This window comes from Emydura macquarii, unplaced genomic scaffold, assembly GCF_026122565.2.
Source record: "Emydura macquarii macquarii isolate MOO-44397 ecotype Brisbane River unplaced genomic scaffold, CSIRO-AGI_Emac_v2 contig_1790, whole genome shotgun sequence".
Classification (NCBI taxonomy): Eukaryota; Metazoa; Chordata; order Testudines; family Chelidae; genus Emydura; species Emydura macquarii.
In genome coordinates this window covers 18,260,144-18,283,457 of record NW_027131927.1, presented here as the reverse complement: position 1 = coordinate 18,283,457, position 23,314 = coordinate 18,260,144, and the positions used below count along the sequence as shown (strand labels likewise).

General features: G+C 40.8%; 1 protein-coding gene across 3 annotated transcripts in view; it reads left to right on the top strand.

Annotated features, from left to right (window-relative positions):
* Nucleotides 1-23,314, top strand: part of SLC4A4 (solute carrier family 4 member 4) — a 260,171-nt gene that overhangs the window by 170,961 nt on the left and 65,896 nt on the right. For all 3 annotated transcript variants that reach the window (XM_067557015.1, XM_067557014.1, XM_067557013.1), the window contains 5 exons: nt 4,067-4,224; nt 10,880-10,967; nt 12,678-12,832; nt 14,025-14,138; nt 16,121-16,295. In XM_067557015.1, coding sequence (XP_067413116.1) covers nt 4,067-4,224; nt 10,880-10,967; nt 12,678-12,832; nt 14,025-14,138; nt 16,121-16,295 — 690 coding nt within the window. The remainder of the gene's footprint in view (nt 1-4,066; nt 4,225-10,879; nt 10,968-12,677; nt 12,833-14,024; nt 14,139-16,120; nt 16,296-23,314) is intronic.

The following is a 23,314-nucleotide window of genomic DNA, read 5'->3' as shown; positions in this document are numbered from 1 at the left end:
TAGTGATACACAACATAATCACCACCTGGTCCCCTACATGGGTCAGAGTTCAGGTTGTTGGAACTGATTCTGCACTACCTAGCATTTGACATAATCATGTATCTGGGGTAAAGTGAGAGCAAAGTGGGTGTAAAGTCTTATATGGTAGCATTTTACACTGACTTTACACTGGGGTACATGACTACGCAAAGTGATGGGCAGAGGTGAATCAGGCCCCTTTGTACTGTGATTAAAATATGCAAATTCCTCCATGATGAGAATAACACCTCTGTTTGTTATGTGGACAGTAGAAGAGAGATGGTGTCCTTAACAATTCAGTCTCTTGCTATTAAATACCTATGTTTTGTAAATGATGTGGTATAGGAGGTAACTACATTGTTCTCAGTTTGCAATCTTAATGGACTTTTCAAATAAAGTTTTATTTTGTTTTTTGACTAGCCTAAATTTTAGACCTGACACCACAAGTGAGGGTGATAAAAGGAAGGGGAGATATGGAAAAGGAAGGATGAAGGTTATAGCAATATGATCACACACTGACTGTACCAATTGCATGGTTGTGTTTCAAAGAGTATTGATCCATTTCTAGCATTCTTTTGATCCTGTTTGCTGTTCATGCCTTCAGTATCATTTAAAAAGGCACCCCTATTCCTAGGGAGCAAACATTTGCTTGGAGAAAGTCTGTAAGCATTTTGTGTCTCACCACAGGTGGGCTTTCTGCATCCTTGATATTGATGAAAGGATAGACATCTTAATACTTTCACCCACACACCAGGTGCAGCGTTGCAACATTAGTCTTTTGCACTGGTGTAGCTATAATCATAGAATCATAGACGTATAGGACTGGAAGGGACCTCAGTAGATCATTTAGTCCAGTCCTCTGCACTCAAGGCAGGACTACATAATAACTAGACCATTCCTGAAAAGTTCCACTGGGGTAGCCGTGTTAGTCTGTATACAGCAAAAACAACGAGAGTCCTGTAGCACCTAAAAAAAGACTAACAAATTTCTGCGGCATAAGCTTTCGTGGGCTGCAACCCACTTCGTCAGATGCATGAAAAACGAAGTGACGAAGTGGGTTGCAACCCACAAAATCTTATGCCCACAGAAATTTGTTAGTCTTTAAGGTGCTACCAGACTCTCGTTGTTTAGACCATTCCTGATTCCTCCATGGCTGATGTGCTACATCACTGTAAAGTGGGGCACAGCGATGCACCTTACCCCAGAGGTTAAAAAAACACTGGTTACAAATACTAACAAGCCTTTAAAAGTTTGTTGTACTTATAACCTCCAACTTGATACTCCCTGGAAATTAGTGCACAAGCTGGGTTCAAATCAGTGTTGTTAAAGGTTGGTTTGCTAACTCCCTGTTGCTCCTGGGGCTCCCCCAGCACATCCCCATTGGGAGCAATTTGCAGGCCCTGATTCTTGAACCACTATGATTCCCCTTCAACTCCTCCGTGGGGAGATGGGAATCACTGAGAGAGGGATGGGGTTTGGTGTCCCTGACAGGCACTCGTGTGTGCTAAGGAGAAGGAAGCATGTTGTCTGGAGAAAGAGGTCTTGGAAACAGGTATTTCTTTGTGTTGCTTGTCACTGAGTCTCCCAGCCTTCTCCTCTGCCCAACAGCAGGTTTGTCCCTGTTGGATTCTCCTCAGGGCCAGCGTACAGGAAATGCTGCTGTGCATCCATGCACCAGTGGACCCTGCTCACGGCCTCTCCCCAACCCTTCCTGGCAAGTGTAAAGTCTTCCATAATTTACACACTAGCTAGATCTCAGTGAGAAAATTCCTTGACGACCTCAGCTGCGCATGTCCTGACTCTGTGTGTTGTGTAACGCACTGATTCTTCCAGCATTGCTTTAGCAAGCAGAGAATTATTTAGCAACCTACATTTAAAACTAGCAGAGATCTGGTTTGGGGAATTAGCAAAAGCCTCATGTTTTTCCAGTGCATTTAATGTTTTCCTGTTTTATAAATATTAAAACCTGCTGTTGGCATGTACTCTGGGGCTTTTGGGAGGCAGTGAGGCCCGATTCTCAGCTAGTGTAAATTCTCATAGCTCCATTAAAATGAATTTCTCTACTGACTCACAATAGCTGAGGGTTTGTCAGAGTGGTGTTTATGTCATCGTTGCTGTAAGTATATGTTCCGTATTAACAGTGTGTTTATTTAGCTTGAAACTTCCATGCAATGTTTTTACAATTTGGTTCAAGGAGGAAGGTATTATGAGACAGAGAAAGGGGGGAATGGAGTCCATCAAGTTGGCAGTTGTTCTGGTGGGATAAAACATTAACTGTAGTGGCTTGATTAACAAATAATGGATGTCTGCTAGGTTATGGAAGCATCAAGGGATACTTTAGTTGCATAGCTAAAATACTACCTGCAATGACAGCTGTAGCTTTTATAAGGTTTGGGCTGAGGTTATTTTCATGTTTAAATAATGTGGCAGCAATAGAAGGAAACGATGTGTCTATTGTTAGGGTAATGATAGGGGAAAGAACACTAGTCCGTGCCTAACATCTGCTCCCTATTAGATACAATAGTTACGGACAGTTTTTTAAAATATCTGGGATCACTTTATCACATAGACACTTAAATACAAGCTGAGTTTTTGTTTTCTAATTTACATGAATTCATGGCTGTTCTTTAATGGAATAGCTTGTCTTGGCCCATAAATTTCCATCCTCGTCTTGACATACCTACTTTTGCTTGTCATCTGTAATTCTGTGCAGAATCTCTCACAGATAGAATATCTCAGAATGAATCTCTCACAGATAAAATTCCTTACTCACCTGCACGTTACTTGAGAAATTCTGCTCGATGGGCTCGCTCTGGCATGTGTTATGCCAACAGAATGCTGAGAGATCGTTAGCGAGTTAATCCATTAACATGTTATAGGGTGGGAGGAAGCAGTCGTGAACATGCACAAAGTATGTTTCTAAAATCCTTATGTTCATACTAATGCAAACAGAGTTTCATTGGGCTTCCAAAGGGCACGCTGGCAACCTCGGGGGACCACATCCCTGCCACATGTCAAGAGTGGCATTTGCTCAACCTGCACCCCTCTGGGGGGAAAAATGGTCTCTCTTGGGCTGAGACCAACCACAGCAAATCTCAGACCAAAAGGTAAATGGTTGAGAGAGGTTTAAAAACAACCGAAGAAGACTATAAGGGAGCTGATTAGATAGCCTTAAGAGTAGGCATTTCTGTGGGCTTTGACACTCCATCCTAGCTGTTGGGGTCAGCAGTACAGTTAGAAAAAGCTCATGCGGTAGCTGCCACCACTTCGAGCACATTGGTGGGTCAGTGAATGGGATAACTCTGGAAGATGGGGCTGGGGAAATCTGGGTTATGAACTTAACAGCTCTGCTCCTAGAAGTCCTAGGTGGGCTAATAGTGCTTCATCCTTCCATTACCTCTTTTACACTGTGCAAAAGGCAGAGGAAATGTATAATGTGCAAGTACTGATTGGTTCTATGAAGGGGTAAAAATGGGCTATGTTCCCTGCTGATGCCCTCAGATCCTGCAGAACATAGGGTTACATTTTAAAAAAGGTTTCTAGCCCTTATGCTTGCAATGAAAACTTGAAGGTGAGCCGATGCAGTGCTGTCTTCCTGAAACTAGAAGTTCAGAGAGAAACTATAGCCCGAAGAGGTATGACCTGCCCCCATTCATCTAAGTAGTATCTTGGCTCTCAACCCTAATGGCAGCATCGCTAACTGTTTCTGTGGGGAGAAATATCTGACTTCTTTTAGCTTGGGGGGTGGGGGAGGAAGAGTATTACCACTGTGGATGTTTTTTCCCCGTCTTATCTTTGCTTGACAGTTGTGACTGGACCATACAAAGAACGGTGTGTGTGTGTGTGTATGTGTGTGTATTCCAGTAAATAAGATACCATGACTGTACTAGATATTGGCTACAGGGAAGTGCTGGTGATAGGTTCAGGTGGATGTGTTGGAAGTGTTACGAGACAGGGGCTAAAACTGTATTAGTTTGATTTTTATGTTCATATTCATCTGCCTAATGAGAGAACCAATTTTTTTCCTTTCTCTCCCTCTCTGCTGTAGCTGAAGAATAAATTTATGAAGAAATTGCCCCGTGATGCTGAGGCCTCCAATGTATTGGTGGGTGAAGTAGACTTCTTGGAAAACCCTTTCATTGCCTTCGTCCGGCTGCAGCAGGCAGTTATGCTGGGCGCTCTGACTGAAGTCCCTGTTCCTACCCGGTAAGAGAGCCCCCCCCAGCATGCAACATGAATCAGAAAAGTGTTTTGACACCATTTCAAAAGGGAAAACTGGCTTTGGAAAAGACATTGCTTTCCATAATGTAACGTGCAGTGGAATCCTATATTTTATTAAGACTGTCTATCAGAACTGAGCTAACAGATCACCCCGTCCACTTCTCAATCAATTTGGGAGCTCGGATTTGTTATACCTCATCTATAAAAATAATCTGTAGTCTATGAAAATACATAAACACAGATTTATGTAACACTAAAAGGACACTATCAATTTGAAATCTAGTTAGGGGAAAGAAAAAAGGAAGAAAGAACTACACATATCCCTGAATCTCCTTGTATTTTTTTCTGGTTTTATAATTTTCTCCTACATTTTCTTCCTCTTAACAATGCTTTTCTCTCCCTTGTTACTGTCTAAAAGAACACTACAAATAAAAAGGGGTGACAGTGAAAGGGTGAAATCCTGGCTTTATTTAAAAAAAAACAAACAAAAAAAACACTGTCCAATAGGAAAAGTGAATAAATTGGACAAAATCTTCCAATTCCAGTCATTGTAGGTGTTCCCTGTAGTAATAGTGAGTGCAGAATTTTCAGGCAGAGGTGAGATTTTTAAAGTGACTATGTCCCTTTTTATGTTACAGTTTTAACCCCCAATCCTGTAAATGTGTACATATTTAACTTCAAGCATTTGGATGAGATTGCTCATGTGTTTAAAATTCAGGCTCTGCATAAGCAGGGGCAGGATCATTGCCTATAACTCTCAAAATACGATATATGACAGATAAAAGTCTATTCATATGTATAACAATACAGTATTTAATTATGCAATCAGAAACGATTTCTCAAACAATGAAATACATGGCAGTGTCACTTAAAAAAAGTGTAGAACCTTAGATACACATGTGCAGCATTTCTTGTGTATGTCAGGCAGAAATCCTGAAAGTAATTAGTTTTAAAAGTATATAGTAAAATTTACTTAAACATACTACCAACGAAGCATAATAAAGTTATAATGGAAAGAATTACAGGCTGCATACAGATGGAATTGCAGGTGAAGTACCGTATTCTCTTTCATATGAAAAATCACAAATTAGATAAATGTCATAAAAAGAGACATAAAATAATCACGTGAGCAAAGAACAGTTAAGGCACAAGATAAAACTGGTATGGGAAGATAATCCTGTCAAAAGTTCACAGGTCTAAAGTTTATAAACTTATATTACTAACATTAGAAATACCCATGATGATTTAACTTGAATATGGGACATTTTCATGGCGTGTAAGTGGCAACTTGTCAACAATTGTTATGAACTAGGTAGAACCTCACTATAGTATATACCTTAATTTCATCCTTGGAATCATATCTTATTCATATTGATTATTCTTTGTCATTTGTATCTGTGGAGCAACTCAAACAACTTACCTGTGGATGATGTTCAGGTCAGATTGCCTACTAATAATGGTGCAGTGTGCATGTCTGAAAACTGTTTCACTGGAGCATTAGATTGGAAATGTCAAGAAATGTTTGAATATGTTTAATGTGTTTATATTTTGGGGTATTTTTTAAAGAATACATTGAAAAAAATAGGGTGGATTATTTTTAGCAATAACTGTTTTTGATGTCTCAGCATACCTATGTGCTGTACATTTCAATATTTCTGTCTTTAGTCCGATCCTACTTATTTATTTTTTAAATAAAGGTCTGATTGTTCATCAGTGGAGGTAAAATTAGGTATCCTTTTGTTATGATAATGGGAGCCAAGAAATTGGATGTAGGAAAGCTTAATAACTTCATGGAATTATTTCAGAGCATTATTGGAAACAGTCATCCTTCCATGTTAACATTTTTTTCCAGGAAATAGCATTATCCATTTGCTGTCCTCTGAACCAAATGTTAGCTGTAATCAGAGTAAGAAGGCTCATTAGTTTGCTTCTGTGAGTAATGAAGAGCCATTTGCAGTGGTTGAATCCGGTGAAAACCAATAAAAGAAATCCCAGAAGGACACTGGCTATGATGGACTACCTCATCACTCAGTCATTTGTTTGCACCTCTCTGTGCAGAGCGCTTGTCTGTTGTAAATGTGCACTTCAGAACTCACAGATCCTAAAAGGGGCAGTAGGTGGAACCTTTTCTATTTCTTTTTTCCTTAGGTTTCCCTTGTTGTGTTATCTGATAAAGACTATGGCCAAAACTTTCAAATGTAGGTGCTCAAACTTAGATTCCTCAAACCATATTTAGTCTCCTACATGAAGTGGTCTAATTTTTCTGAGGAGTTGGGCTGCAGTTACTCAGGGTATGTCTACACAGCCATGTAAGCCTGGGGAAGCCCGACTTGAATCAGCTCACCTGTGTCAGGGAACCCTGGACTTGAGCATCTATAATGTTTTAACATTTAACATTTTAACTTGCATTTTAACGTTAGGTGAAGGATTTTCTGACCATGCTCGATCCTAGGGCGCTGGTGTCTACACTGCAGTGCCCAGACCTGAGTCAAAGTAACCCTAGCTGGACTTATATTGCTGTGTAGACATACCCTCACTGACTTCAAGTGAGGGTAAGGATTACTGCAACCTAGGGCCACTTGGTGATTGCAGTGGGAGCTGTAGCTGTTCAGTGCCTCTAAACATCAGCCCACTTCTATTTAGGAGTCAGAAGCCTAATTTTAAGCACCCAGATTTGAAAATGTTGGTCTAGAACTTTGAGAGATTTATTTGGGGTGTCTGTCTAATTTTGGCATAACAAGTAGCATATAATTGGACATTTATTTATCAGGTGATTTACTCATTGCTTCTTATGCTTCTTAATTATTCTTAATTAATTACCATATTATTCTTGAGCATCCATAAATATGCTGAGTGCTTCATAGACACAAGTGATTGCCCCAAGGAGTTTACAATCAAGGATCCTGCCTTATCCTGCTCCACTGAACTTGATGGGAGCTGGATCAGGGCAAAAATTGAGGTATGACACAAGTAGTGAAGTTCATAAACAACAACCTGGGGGAAGGTGAGGGAAAAGAAAAAGTTCCTAATAATAAGATGACATCACATGGTTACTCAGAAAGGTATGTTAGACATCTTGGTGCTTCCACTTTCAATGCAACAACAAAATAAATTAATCTTGATTACTGTGGACAAATATTAGCTGTGACTCTTGGGGGTGGGGAGGAATGAGACATTTGTTGAGGAAGAGGATGAAAGTGCCAAAGTCTTGTGGTCTGTAGGCAGGCTTTGCACAGAGCTCTCTAGAGAGTGAAAGGGTACTGTTATCTGCACCCCTTCATTCCTTGTTCCTTTTTTTAATGTTGCTTTAGAACTATGGAACAAACACATTTTACTGTGTGGGTTATTTAGAAGGTATTAGACAGAATGATTGCCTGTTCTATATTGGCTCAGTATTCCCTTTGTATTGCCTCTAATTGTTGTTTGGTTTTGATTTTAAAATAATGTTTAGTGCAGAGCAGCTGATACTTACTGGAAATCTTTGAAAGATTTTCTATTTAGAAATCATTCTGCCTAGGCTTCATTACTAAGAACATTTACATGAAAACAGAATCTTTGTTTAAAAGAAAGCAGCAAGAGTCCATGAGCTCTGAAGGAACAAAGACCCTGTTCTCATGCCATCTTACCAGCCTTGGTAATAAAGAACAGGGAAATTGAAATCAGTTCAGCTATTTTGCAATAGAATGTTTTTCAAAGTTTTCTGTGAGGCATCATAAGCCTTTCACCCTGTGCTGTGTCTGCCCATTACAGATGGGATTTCCCAGGCTTTTAAAATCTTGTTTATTCTGCTCATTTTGGTCTCTACTCATCAATCTACAGCGCTACGAACTTCTCACTTTCACAAGCACTTATTTACCACATTAACGCTAATGACTGAATGAAGCTTCTATACTAATCTGACTGAGGCAGTAGCTTCCTCTCCTTTATTTTTTTTATATATATATATATATATATATATATATATATATATATATATATATATATATATATATATATATATATAAAAACATATTTTAAAAATTCTGCAGATTACCTTCAGCTCTCCCCCATCTGCTGCATTAAGATGGGGGAGAAGGTGAAGAAATACCAAGAGAGGAATTTTAGGGGCATGTGGGTGTGGGGTTATCAGATCAGAACTGCATAGTTTAACTTGTGATTCTGGGCCATTATTATGCCTCGAAGCCTCAACTGAAATTTAGTGACTTGTCCAACATCACACAAAAAGCTTGTGGTAATTGAACCCTGATCTCCAGATTCCCAGTTCATTGGTTAACAAGATCATCCTTTCTCTTTGGTCTGATTCTCTTTTTGTTTCTTTGTTTATTTAAGTGTAGATACAATCTGTGTGTCTTGCTCATTGTTCAGAATATCAGACTCATCCCAATGACTGCAACTCACTGGAACTTTTCCAGCTCTGGGACATTCTTTGGGGAATCCTGACTCTCGGCAACAAGAGTTTACATTTATCAGTCCCTCTGCTGCTGTATAACAAACAACACGAGGGAAGAAGCTGGTTGGGTGGCATGTTGAATCATCATTTGTGGTGAAGTAGGAAGAAACCAAACACTTCACCTATCTGGAGTCTTCATTCCTTCTCCCAGAGATCAATAACAAATCGCGCCCTGCCATCAAGTAGTGTCCAGTTCGGCGTCCATCAGTTTGTGGTGGAAAACAAGCCTATGAACTGGCCCTTCCCTTCCACTAAGAAGCCACATGCAATCACTCTGTTGATCCAGGGAACAAAATAAATAGCAACAGTGAAACAAACCAGAAAGCAACACCCTTTTATGAAGTAACTGCCTTTAACCCTACTGTAATCACTGCATTGACTTTTTCCTGCTTGGTGGGAGAGGATTAACACTTTGTATATTGTACATAGTGATCCCTGCAGTATGTGTAAATTCAAAATATATTCCACTTACCTGAATGTCTGCCATAAATAATGGCTCTGAAGTCATTTGATGCATTTACTCTCAGCGAGGCTGTGTTGTGTATTCTTACCAGGATACACACAGGCAAGCCAGACTCCGTCAGTTTAGCTACATTCTGAAGCTCTAAAGGCTGATTTAAAATAACAGGTTTTCCTTCACATGTGTATAGCTGTCCTTGAAGCTGAACCCTACAAATATTTTCTCCCCGGAGAAGCACTGCTCAGCAAATGCAGTGCAATGTGTTTGCAAACTCTGGGGATTGATGGCGCTAGCAGGAAATATTAGATGTTTTCAAGACATTATTTATAATAAATAATTTATGAAATGGATAACACTTACTTCCCATCCCAAATTCACACCCTGCTGCCCTTCTTGCTCACCTGCCTTATTTGGCCTGGACGCCTGCTACTACACTCCTTTCCAAGATGACCTCAGCAGGCTGGTCCGTTTTGCTGGCTGATGGATGAGGACAGTCATGGCCCCACCCTTTTTGGAGGGAAAAGGGAGTGAACAGCCCCTGCAACCCGCCATGAGCACAGGGACTAGAATTTTGCCTTGCTTCGGTCACACAAATTGAGGGACTCTGTTTACATCCCTTCCCTAGCCATTGCAGCAACTGCATCCATCACTTACAGGATTAAATAGGAATAATGTTGGGGAAGTATTAGCATAGCTGTCCTTTTAATGGAACTTAGCACTATGGAACTAAAGAGGAGCGAGCACTATGTGACTAGCTAAACCATTAACAAGCGCTCCAGTGGTCTGCTGAGCCCAGTTTGGGAACCTCTGGGCTATCCTACACTTGGACAGCAATCTGCACATGAACAATTCATTTTCCTGGTATGCGGGCAGTTGAGGAGTATCCCATTTTAGCTGCCTGCACCTGACTCGTGAATTAGATTGCATGGGTTGCTCCTGGATGCGTAGAGCCCTCTTGTTTGATGAAGAAAATACAAAGAAACCTGAACGAGATCCGAGTCTAGCTGTGTGTATAGCAACCAAGGTCTTTAGAGGAAAGATTCTGAGGTTCATGTAACTGAAGAAAGAATCAGTCCCCCAAATTTGCTAGAGTAGCAAGTTTTGATTAACTGAAGTGTATGAATCTCAGAGGAATAAATACACTAGTTAATCTGTTGGTACAAAGGCCAGTTCTCATTCCTCTATGGACCAATGGTCTGACTATAAAGGGTGCGGAGCTCTCACTAAAATCAGTGGGAGCTGTGGTTCTGGAGTTCTGAAAAACAAGTCATATGCTTAAAATAATGCATTTTTCAATTTTTCCTAGATTCTTCATATTTTGTGCAACTTTTACCTGGATTTACTGTACACTGAAGCACAAGATTCACCTTGCTTTTTTGATTAAATAGAACACCATGGTGGCTTTAGAGTGGGGTCTTCAAAGATGCTCAGTGCTGATCTAAATCTGCTCCTGTTGAAGTCAGGTTTACCAGTGATTTCAGTGGGAGCAATTGGGTCAATGCTGAGCACTTTTGAAAATCCCATTCTTAATATCTGATTACATCCTGTGCGGTGAAACTGTTTTACAGGGGGATGGAATGAATTGCATCTCTAACTGCTGCTGTATGAGCCTTGTAACAAAGAATCTCTGTGTTTACTCCTTTTATTTATTGTAGATGAATTTTTGGCACAATGAGTGAATGATACAGTTTGCTATCCTGAATGGTAACGATCTATTTGTTTTTGGTCAGATTTCTATTCGTTTTGCTGGGTCCTAAGGGCAAAGCTAAGTCTTACCATGAGATTGGGCGATCCATTGCCACTTTGATGTCCGATGAGGTAGGCATCTTTACATGTGCCATATTCAATTGTTTTCTGTTGTTGTTTCACCTACCTACATAGTAGCCATCCTCTTCTTTTGCTGTATGGTAAAATTTTGGGCTCCATGTATCAGTACAGTACCTGAGGCTGCTTGAGATGGCAACTCAGGTGATGGATCCATGAGTGTTGAATGTATGTACAGCTGAGATATCAAATTTTGATGATCTTTAAGTTCCTTTTCTGCACATAATTTATTTAATCTGCCTCCACACTTTTGTAAAACTGTGGAATTAGAAAGTGGTTCTCTTTCCTGCATCTGTCCCTGTAATCAGTAATTCTTTCAAATATGTTTGAGTTAACTTACAAACTGTTCTTCTTTATTCACATTCCATGATCACAGATACCCCACAACAAGCCTGATAGTGCAACTTATTGTAGAAAACGTTACATCCAGCATGTGTTGCACTGTATCCCAGAGCACGCCTTTATTTAACTAATAATTGTACATTACCCCTTGGTACCTAGTGATTATCTTCTAATACTACACACCAATAATGTGACAAGATGCTTTCCATGTTAAGTTAAACATTCTTCTTCTCAGTGTCTCTTGGACTCTGCACAACTGTATCTCACCAACATCTGAGCTTTTTCTCACTTGTGCTCCTTGTTCTCTGATAATTCCCCTGTTTGCATTTGCCCACTTCAAGCTCTCTACCTTTTATTATATTCCACCCCATGCTCAAAACAATCGCTTAATTTCCGGTGCCCTCTCTCTCATCCCCCGCACTCCTTTTCAAGTACCTACATATGCTGATCCCCCCCACCCACCTGAGTTTTCATTCTGAAAGGTTCAAATTATGTTTATGAAAATCAATCTTAGTATTCTTTTTTGTTTCTTTTAACCACTGTCTACAGCCCTACTTATTTACTTCCTGCTGACCCAACTTGGTATGTCTCACTAAATTATTTCCCTGCTGTTGCAGGGACGTTTGACATTGGTGCACCGAGGTCCCTTCTATTATCTGGCTGTGACACACAGTAGTTTAGTCTTCTGTGGGCTGTAATACTCTGGTCTAGTTTCAGTGGTTGGGTTTAGTGTGTGGGTGCTGGATGGTGTTGGTGGCTTGTGATATACAGGTGGTCAGTCTAGGTGATTTGGTGGTCTCTTTGGGTCTTAAACTCTATGACTCTATCAGTAGAGGTGGCCAGAAGACATTTCATTAAAAATGCTGAATAAATTGTTGAAGTTGTTTCTGTTTCATAGACTTCAGAAGTGACCCATTTTTTTACTTTCTTAACATTTTTGGTGACTTTTTAAAAATTGCATCTTTCTCCCCATGCCCCACAAAGCATTAATGAAATGTCTATTGAAACTTTTTGGATACTGAAAACTGGCTGTGTGGCGAATAGAAAAGTTTTACTAACATTTTTTATTTAAAATGTTTTGGAAAAAAAAATGCAAAAAGTCAAGAGTTTGGGAATTTTTGTGTGCATATTTTTTTTTTTTTTTTTTTAAAAAGGCTATTTTTGTTTTAAAATCTTTTTGTTCAAAAAACTTTGGCCAGCTCTACTCTGAAGTTAATATGTGACTGGCTCAAGCCAGTCTTTTGTAGTGTCTTAAGTGAGAGTTTATCAGAGCTTTTCTGAAAGATCTGTATTTGTTTTGTAAGTCTTGGCTGTAGAAAATGTAAAACTCTTGCTGCATGGAGACTCTTGCTTCCCCTGCAGGTGTTCCATGACATTGCCTATAAAGCCAAAGACAGGCAGGACCTGATCGCTGGAATTGATGAGTTCCTGGATGAAGTCATTGTGCTTCCACCTGGGGAGTGGGATCCAACCATCAGGATAGAGCCCCCCAAATCTCTCCCATCTTCTGATAAAAGGTAACAGCGGGGAGCAGCAGGGTTTGTGTCAGTGATGGAGTAGGACATCTTGGGCCGCTGTGCTAACTAGAGAAGATGAAGGGAATATCTAGGGTCTCAACATGTGTTACGTTAAAGCAAGTGATGTTTATGTAGGCAGGGCTGACTCCCATTCTCAGTTACAAGAGCATGCAGGGCAGGGGGTTGAGTAACTTGAGAAAAACCTGCTTGGCCAGGTAGGTTGGGTCAGCAGCAGTTACTCTCCTAGCTTGATGAACAAAAGCAGGTGAATGAGGGTTGAAAGTGCAGTATGTAAACAGTGCTGGGGAGGGGCGGGGAGTGGAGGGATGGGAAGGAAGCAGAGAAGGAGTAATTTTTTCCCTTAGCATTGAATTTTCCACATGAGATGATAGACAAGAATGTGCCTGGAAGCAGTGTCTGAGAATGTTGAGTTATGCTATAATTTCAGGTCTTTGCTAATAACCACGTGGGGAGTGTCCCTGCAGCACTGTGTTTGTACCAGCACCTCTGTGGGAGAATGGCATGTCCTAATGCAGCCAGCCATATGTAACTGTAGTTAAGCTCAATATTGAATTTTATTTTGCTACTTCCAGCATGCAATGAGTTAACCCATTCTCTGCAGCATGCCAGTCTAGCTGCTTGTATGGCACTAGCATTTTGTGTTTTTATGTGCCACCACTTAGACTCATAGACTATAAGGTCAGAAGGGACCATCTAGTCTGACCTCCAGCATAACGCAGGCCACAGAACTTCACCCACCCACTCCTGTAATAGATCCCTAACCTAAGACTGAGTTATTGAAGTCCTCAAATAATTATTTAAAGACTTCAAGGTACAGAGAATCCACCAGCAAGTGACCCATGCCCCATGCTACAGAAGAAGGTGAAAACCGCCCAGGGCCTTTGCCAATCTGCCCTAGGGGAAAATTCCTTCCTGACTCCAAATATGGCGATCAGTTAAACTCTGAGCATGTGGGCAAGACTCACCAGCCAGACACCCAGGAAGAATTTTCTGTGATAACTCAGAACCCAACCCATCTAACTTCCCATCACAGGCCATTGGGCATATTTACTGCTAGTAAATACTTCAAAAAGGACAGCTCATAAGGCTTGTGTGCAAGAGCTGGGTATAGATTTTTGTCCTATAGTGTGTAATACCATGAATCCCCAATTTGAGTTGTCTTTCTGCTTAGGAAAAACATGTATTCGGGTGGGGAGAACGTACAGATGAATGGAGACACTCCTCATGATGGTGGCCATGGAGGTGGGGGCCATGGTGACTGTGAAGAACTACAACGAACTGGCAGGTCAGTGATGAACTTCTCTGATCCATTCAGCATGATGCTTTGCCCTTTTAGCCTTTTTAACTTTGCATTTTTTTAATACTGCTCTCACCTGCTGTACACATGGCCACCATTTTCAGAACTGACGTGTGATTTTTTGGGTGCCCAACTTGAGACCTTTTAAACAATCCAGAGCACCTGCCCTCTGTAACAGAGGCTACGTCTACACTGCCAGCAGCACAACTGGCCGTGCAGGATCAGTTTTTGTGGGTTCAGTTGAATGGCAGTAAAGACTCGCTCAATCGTACCTGGAAGTCGACTCCGTAAATCCACCCCGGCAGGTAACATAGCGCTGCGTTGATGAGAGGGCATTTCCCATCGGCGGAGCACAGTGGAGACGCCGCGGTAAGTAGACGTTAGGAAGTTTATGGGAGATATGCAAGTTATTGTGCGTACCTTGCATATCTCCCGTTGACTGCCGCTGAAATCCACGGCCATTGTAGACCAGGCCTCAGACCCCTTTAAGGTGTTGTAGACTAGGGATTCAAACAGTGAAAACCCCCAAATCGCTAGTCACTTATGAAATGCTTGGCCTATGGATGTGTGAAATTACGCTGATCATTATGAAGCATGTACATCCTAAATACAGATACTTTTCACCTCGTATTTGTGGAAATGTTTTCAGGCTATAACAAGTTTATAAAATAAATGTTCAGAACCATCAATTGTCAATAAAACAGAGATCCTTTTTCCTGACATTCCCGTTACAATGTAGAAGAGCCCAAAAGAGAGATTTAATAGAATAGAAATGGAGAAGATAATGTTGCATGAGATCTGATGCCCTGCTCTGTTACTCCGATTTCATGTCCGTGAACTCCATAGGTATCAGTGGAGTTACACTGGTATCAATCTAGACTGTTGTAGGTATTTAAAATAATCTGAAAGCCTGCAATTACAAGTTAGAGTTAATGTTCACTCTTAGAAAGGCAAGAAATTCATGTTTTCACAAAGAACCATAAAAGTGACCCTGTGTGCCTGGCTAGCATCACCTTTCTTAATGTGTTGCGTCTGAATTGCCTAAGAATGTTACAGATTTGGTATATTAAAGTTTGGGGGGTAGATGGGTCAAAGTGCAGTTATGCCTGTGAGGTGATGGTGGTGGTGGACTTTATGGGAGCAGCTAAGAAGTGAGATTTTGGCTTTTCATGCTGAATGGATGAAGCTTATGGGCAGCTGTACCAAAGTCACTCTAATAGTGTGAAGTTACTTACCATATCTGTAGAGTGCCCACCATAAATGTATATAAATCAAATTCTATTCCGTTCCTGATTATTTAAAGAGAATGTGCTACCTATTCCTTGAGTTCCCTTACCCCCCAAATCAAGGAGGAGCTATTGGACTGGTGATCCCTCTTTCACTTGTCTGTACTTTTTTACTCCCAATTCTACTTCTGGTGAATATTTTGAAGCATTTTCAATTTAGCAGATTATCTGGCTCAAACATCCATCTGTTATGCCAGGGGTGGCCAAACTTACTGACCCTCCAAGCTGCATGCAACAATCTTCAGAAGTTTGAGAGCTGGAGAGTATCTGCCCTGTGGCATGGTGGTGGGGCTAGGGGCTTCTGCCCTGTGGCGACGTGGGTCTTGGGCCTTCAGCCCCATGTGGCATGCCTGCTGCGGCTTGAGACTTCAGCCCCAAGACCATCTCCCTGCTGGGCACAAGCCCCTAGTCCCATCATCCTGCAGGGCAGAAGCCCCAAGGTCCCCACATTGGTAGATGGAGAATGGGGGGAAACTCGGGGGCTCTGTGAGCCTCATTGCAGCTCGCGAGCCATGGTTTGGCCACCCTACCAACATATGTAGAAATAACTGCAGTGATCCATATCCTTTTGGATTGCATAGTCTCTCATTTCTGGTGATGTCCCTCGTTAGTTGTTCATCATGGTGAATGTTATTGTAAGACTTTTTCACATTATTCTTATCTTACCTTATCTTATTTCCTCAGATTTTGTGGTGGTTTAATCAAAGACGTAAAGAGGAAAATACCTTTCTTTGCCAGTGATTTCTATGATGCTTTTAATATCCAAGCTCTTTCAGCCATTCTCTTCATCTACCTGGCCACAGTGACCAACGCTATCACTTTTGGAGGTCTGCTCGGTGATGCTACAGACAACATGCAGGTTAGGAAATCATTCCGAAGGGCCAAATTTCCTTCCACAGTCAGAGGGAAGCTGATGGGCCATGTATAAAGATTGTATAAAAATTTATCCTGCTGCTCTGACTCAGATTGACCTCACTTCTGTGCCTGTTGTACTTCTGTTCTTTTAGTAATTGTAGATGCAGTTATATTAAATTGTGTTGGAGCAATAGACAAGAGAAAGAGGGGAGGAAATTTCTGTATAAAAATTACTGGAGCTCTTCAAGTGTGCTAATTGTTTTTCTGTTCCTTGGTGCATTGTTTAACTTGAATTACGTGTACTAATTCTGATTCACACTTTCCATGGAATTAGAGCTTAACAGGGCATGTTCTGCAGGATGCTTAGCTTTGCTGGGATGCTTGTCCACCGGAAACAAAAGGGATAAGGAGGTAGATTGAGGAATCATTTAAAATGTGTTTTAAGGCTGAAGTAGAGTGAGACACTACAGACAAAATGTGAGCTGTGTAGAATTATGAATTCTATAATAATAATAAAAGGATCAAATCCCGACACTTTTACTGCATACTAAGACAGTTCTCCATTGAAGTCCATTGAGTTTCGCATGAGTAAGGATTAAAGTGAGAGCTTCAGGATGTGACTGATAATATAAAAAGCCCAAACAAAAATAATTCTATGTTAACTTTACTGTCGATTGCTTATCTAAGACCTAAGTATGCTTAAATTTTAACAGTGTGCTTTAATTCTCCTTTGGCCTTTTTAAAATTGAAAAACAAATATTTACTTTATTTATTTAGCTTCAATGGCAATTAAATAATGCCCAGAAAGCAGCTCAGATTGTCCTAACAATAATTAAATTTACTTTACTTTATTATTTGCTAAAGGAATGGTATCTCTTTGGGTAAGCAAAACAACAGCAACCATAACTGTATGTTGTCCATCCTTTGAGGACTGCCAGTGATGTAAGGCTGTGATACTCTGTGCAAGTTTACTGTGCTTTTGCAATCCATTTTGGTAACTGGATAATAACTTCTCAGTGTTGGGCTTGATTCCCTGAGACAGAGAGGTATTTCCACTGCTACTCTTCTGTGAGGTTTCCATCAGCAGAAGGGCATCTCCAAAGCGTCCACAGAAGACACGTGTGGGTGCTGTCGAGGAGATGCATTGATTTGGCTACCTTGGCCATGAAGCCATCCCACACTTTGCTGTCCACCTTTGGGCCAGCTCTGTCCCCATGCAGAGTTTGTGGTCATTTTTTGCTGCTGCTGCCTTTTCCCTGGGAGACTTTCTGCCACCAGGGGCCCATACAATGAGACATTGAAACAAAACAATGATAGAACAGGGGAACTTTCCAAGAGAGAAGCTGATCATCTTTATTCTCCAGTGGGAGCCCTTTGTTATCTTTCACAATACCGAGGCTGCCAGGTGCAGAGAACGATGTATAAACACATTTTGTTTAACATCTCTCAGGCTGAGCTAAATTTATTCTTCCAAAACCTTGTGAAACTTCTTTATGTTTGAACATGCTGCCTTTCTCTGATTTAATCTGGAATTTGTTTGAAGAAAGTGACAGTCGTGTTTCTTACAATTGTTTCTGAGAATCTGAAGCCATGATTGCGTATGAAGGTGAAAGAGAGAGGACAGAGAAGAGAGACTTCAGTGCACTGTCCATTGTTTGCTTTGTGTTAGTCCTAACTAGCTATGACTTTCCACTTACTTGGACAAAAGAGATGCTGCATAGAAAGGCAGAATCTACAAGAGTTCAGCTCTCAGTGCAAAGTTACTTACTCCTAGTTTTCAAAAGGAAACCCACTGGTATTCTGCATTTAAAAATATTGTTTTAATAACACAGCAGTTCTGTGGCAAACATAAATGAAATGGAGCATTTTGTGACAACATTCTAGGAAAAGCAGAGATAAATCATAACTAAGTCCTGTGAATGCTTTCACTCACTCGCTTGTCTTTCAAATACCTCTTTCGCCCTCTGCATCTTCAAGAGCTGTGACAGCTCTATCCATATGTGGCATGGTCTTGCTTAGACTGGCACTTTTCTAAACCTGTCTCACCACTGCACTCCTACAGGCAGTAGCAATGGTTGGAGAGCTAGTATGTTTAACCATCATTAGACCTGCTCCAAGCAGGATGGGACAACATGGGGATATTAACACCAGCTGTGTCTCTTCACTAATGCTGCCATCAGTGAAATCACACAAGGGTTCATATACTGGTGGAGTATATTTAGAAAATTGCTAGTGTGGACACAGCCTCTGATATCAGAAATGTAGATCACTTCTCCAAGTGTTCTCTGCCTTTACTAGATTTTCCAAGAGTATCCAGAGTGAGTACTGGCAAAACTCAGAACAGAATCCCTTCCAGGTTTTTGAAATTTGTATGAAATTCTTAGCTACTACACACAGTGCTAAGTTTAACATCTCTAGACAGTGTCATCACTGGCTGATTTTCCAGCATGCAAACTGAATGGAAAAAGTCTGCAATTCTACTTAATTCTAGCAGAGTTCTGTCTTTCTGTCTGCATGGAGATGGAGAAGAGAAATAGAAGCAATGTGAACTCTTGTTTTTACAAGTTTCTTTGGGTCATTCCATTGGAGAATACGTCCCCAAAGTCTGACCGCTCTCCTTCTACCTCTTCTTCTAAATCCCTGATCCAAAAAGGCAAATAGAGGAAAAAACTCCATTTTCCTTCTCCATCCAGCAAGGACTCTGCTAGTGCATGACAGAGCATGTTGCCCCATGTGAGTGTTGGTGTTGAGCTAACACAGACATTACCCAAACAATGCAACCTTTTATCTCTTCAAAAGCTAGACTCAGGCCTGATCTACACTTATTGCAAACTTCCTAAAGTCTGTTCTGCGCGCTGTCTCCACTATGCTGCGCTGACGGGAAACGCCTACCAGTCAACGCAGCGTTACTCTTTTTCCAGAGGTGGTTTTATTAAATCGACTTCCGGATCAATTGAGCAGGTCTTCACTTCTGCTCAATCGATCCAGATAAATCGTTCTGATGGTGGCGAATTTGCCGCTGTCAGTGTAGACATAGCCTCATTCTCTGGGCTGTCCATGCTTTGGAGATTCCCTTGAGCAGCACCTCACAGGCCAAGGACTTGTCTTAGATCCATGCTTGCCTATCTTTGTATACTTGGAGATTATTTCTCTCTAAATGAGCAACAGGGAAGCTTACCAAAGCAGAAAAGGACATTGGAACCACTGCTGGTTTTGGCTGAGGGAAGCAAGAAGAGAGCAGATGTTTTCTGCTTTGATTTAAAGCAGCCTCACCCTCCCCAGAATCTTCCTGAGTTATAGAAATGCACAGTATGGGGAAATTGTCTGAGATTGCTCTTTCCAAATCTCTGTTACTGCTCAGTGAATAACCCTCTCACAGTACTCTAACTCTCTGAGCAGTTCACTGTCTGATTTGATCATTCGCCAGTCAGTCTTTCAGCCACTCTAAGCACGAATTTTAATGCACTTGGGGCTTTCCAAGGCAAATGCCTTTTGTCCTGCAGAACTGAAACACCAACACTGCAAAGGATGTATGCGCTGTAAACAGCCTGGGTTGGTAATGCCTTTAATTGATTTAGCCATTTAATTTTATTTCACAAATTTGGCATAAAGCACAGGAAAATCATTACCGAGATTGTTCCACAAAAAACATTACTCCAATAAACTGAAGCTGCCCAAATCTGCCTGGGCATCATGCGTTGGTGGATTAAGAGACTAGAGAGTCTCAGCAGATATCCCAAAGCACTCTGTCACCACCTGCTCACACCTTAGATAACCTGCAGACAATGCCATTATTTGAAAGGAGTGGTGTATCCACTGGTCAAATGGTAGGGTTCTACATAGTGAAGCAAAATGCCACCCACCAGCTTCCGTGGCTATTTTGGAACACAGAGCCATAGTGGAGATTCTCTGTACTCAGAGCTTCTTCAGTTACTACTGGTGTGATTTTTTATTTATTTTTTTTTTCTTCCAAAAGCACTAAACCCTGGCTTAACTTTGGTCCTCCTAAGTCAATGATAATTGACGTCTGTGGGCAAAGAGTGCAGGACAACTTATGAGTGCTTTTGAATAGCCCACCTAAAACCTTCAAAATTTCTGAAGTGACTACACGTTTATTTACTTCTCAGAAAGTGCAGATCTAATTGAGCAGATGTCAGCAAGGCCCTGGGCCACTTTGAATAAAGATTTGGAAACTTTATTTTCAGGAAGAAATCTTTGTGTGTGAGCAGTAGCTTTATTACCAAAACCAAATGTGTTATGGATTACAAACTGCTGCAGGAATTGATTCTTCAGAAGAGATTCCATCTGTCTGGACTACCCAAAAAGAGAAGGAGAAGAACCCATTTGTCAAACATTAGGTCTTCTTTCCATGTATATTTCCCTATTACAGGAATGAATACTTGGTCAGACCTTCAGCTGGAGCATCAGCTACCATAACTTCATTGACTCCAGTAGCACTATGCTGATGTACACTAGCTGAGGATCTGGCCCTTGGAGTTTTCCACAATTTGTCACATATACGAACTGTTTCAGGAAGTGAGATTCCTGTATATTGTTCCAATTTATGGCTTTTGTGTCTTGTGGATAGTTAAATAATATCATGGGGCCTGATACCCAGAATCCATGTTTATCATTACAGCTTGTAGCATTTGACCCAGGGAGCTGGCCAGAAGGGAATATCAGATACAGCCAATCTTTCTTTGGAACCTTGCATCAAGGTTTTGTGTTTCTAAGAAAACACACTATTCTTAATTATGGACATTTTAAGGAATATAGAGGAAAAGAAATTCCAGATGCATTGGAATCCATGCCGTTGGCTGTGATTCTTTTATTGTGATTACTGCAAAATCAGAGAAGAGGAGTCAGTTGTACAAATGCCATTCCTTCTGTTGAGAGGAATTGTATCATTTTCATGAGCTCCTTAAAGATAATGGACAAAATCTCATAAATTCCCAGGACCCCCTGTAATGCCTGTCTACTTTTCAAGGACTCTTTGCTATGAACTTTTCAGTGGACTTGCTTACAGCCACAGTAACTTGCAGGATTGGGCAATCATGAAGTCAGAGCATGCTGCCACTAATGCCTGACACTGGCATTTAAAAATGAAAAAGACTAAGAACATAACCTAAACCATCCTCCAGCCTGGGCAGGATTGTTTCCTACAATACGTTTTCTATATCCAATCTAGGTCCACGTGTCAGCAGCAATGGAAATTCCATTACTTCCTTTTAGAATTCTGTTTGACAGTCTAATATATTTCACCATCAGGAAGGTTTTCCTGGCTACATTTCCTTTATCTTTAAATCATGTTGTTGCGTCTCATTACCCCTGTCTTCTTGGTGCATACACTTTCCAAATTATGCTGTGTTTGACAACTAAAGCGCATTTATGATCAGAAAAGAGACTGATTGTTGTTACCTTATACAAAGCTTTATTTTTAATTTTGGGCATGGTGATTTTTGCATTACCTAGGAAAAAGATGGTTTAATAGTCCATGGCAATATAATTTATGGAAAGAAAAATGACTTCAAATATTGCCTTCTTACTCCACAGTAGAACTGATTTAAAACTGGGGGGTGAGGTGGTGGTGTGCAGATGCCTGTCTCCTCTTCTGTTATCATCACTGCACCATGAATATTTTGTCAACATATTCTGACCGCTTGCACTCAAGAGATCTGATCCCCATCAGGCTTCAGGTGCACATTGATTTTGCTCTTGTTACTCTTGCATAGCCCGCACAACTATAACCACACTGTAAAGCAGAGCTATGAATGAGATATACAAATTAGGTCATGATCCTGAATGTGAAAACTCCAATTGCAGGAACTAGATCATGGCTATTATGTAGGGGTGCAGGTGCTGAGATTTCATGATGCTCACTACAGAGTTTAATCAAAAAGCCAAAGAACAGAACTGCTTTATAATTCATGTATACATTATTTTAATAAGAATCTTCCAGGCATGAGAATATTTCACAATTTCTATTTTGCAGTTTAAAGGGCGATATATCAAAATGAAGTGAAAATAGCTCTTTTATAAGAGGCCCTGGAAGTGTTTCTAAGTTTTTGTTTTGTTTTGTTTTGTTTTTAAAGTTTCCAGTGCAGTGTTTTGTAATAAATCAAATATCTCCACTTTAAAATTGTAATCCACAAAAAATGGAAACTGTAGCTCCTTTTAACAGACATGCAGAAATAACATAAAAAATGGTCTTTAAACGCCGCAGCTTGATCTTTGTAGTAAGTCAAAGGTCTCTCTGTTGATCCAAGAAGAAAAAAACAGAGTCAGTTTGAGTTGATTCAAAATGAAAGAGATCATCTTTAACTAGTTGGTGCTGGGAAGTTTTTGTCCAGGCTGTGGTAGTGCTGTCATCAGTATAATGTGTTTTCTCCTGCCAGTGGGCAGAACCTCTTGGGTATGAGCCAGGTAGCCTATATGGCACAAGGAATTTCCTTTGAAAAGTACACTAACTACTCTGCAAACTATAAAAAGGAGGAGTTGAGGATGAAAAGAGAAAGTAGGAAGTAAATCAAGGTCTCCTGCACAGTGACTGTAAATGCTGTGTGATGTAGCGAGTGGTGATGGTCTTGTGTTTAAGGCACTAAACTGGCAGTCAGAAGATCTGGGTTCAAGTCCCAGCTTTGCCCCATAGATACTGCCTGACCTTGGGCAAGTCACTTCATTTCTTTGTGCTTTAGTTCTCCGTCTATGAAATGCAGATAGTAATGCTTCCATTCCTGCCTTATCTGTTTAGCTTGTAAGCTCTTCAGGGCAGGGATTGTCTTTCTGTGTGTTTGCACAATGAGGCCTGGAACGTGGCTGCAGCCTCTAAGCACTGCCATAGCATTAACCAGAGAAACCTTGCCAGAACCTTCTAGCGACCTATCTAAGCTTAAGTTCAGTCCTGCCTAGCATGGCTCTGCTCCCAGTGTGGACAAGGATTTTACGAATAAATGATGAAAAGAGGCATTGGTGATAAGCAGAACAGGACTACGATGGGCAGGGTGCTTAAACTGAGCTTTTTCT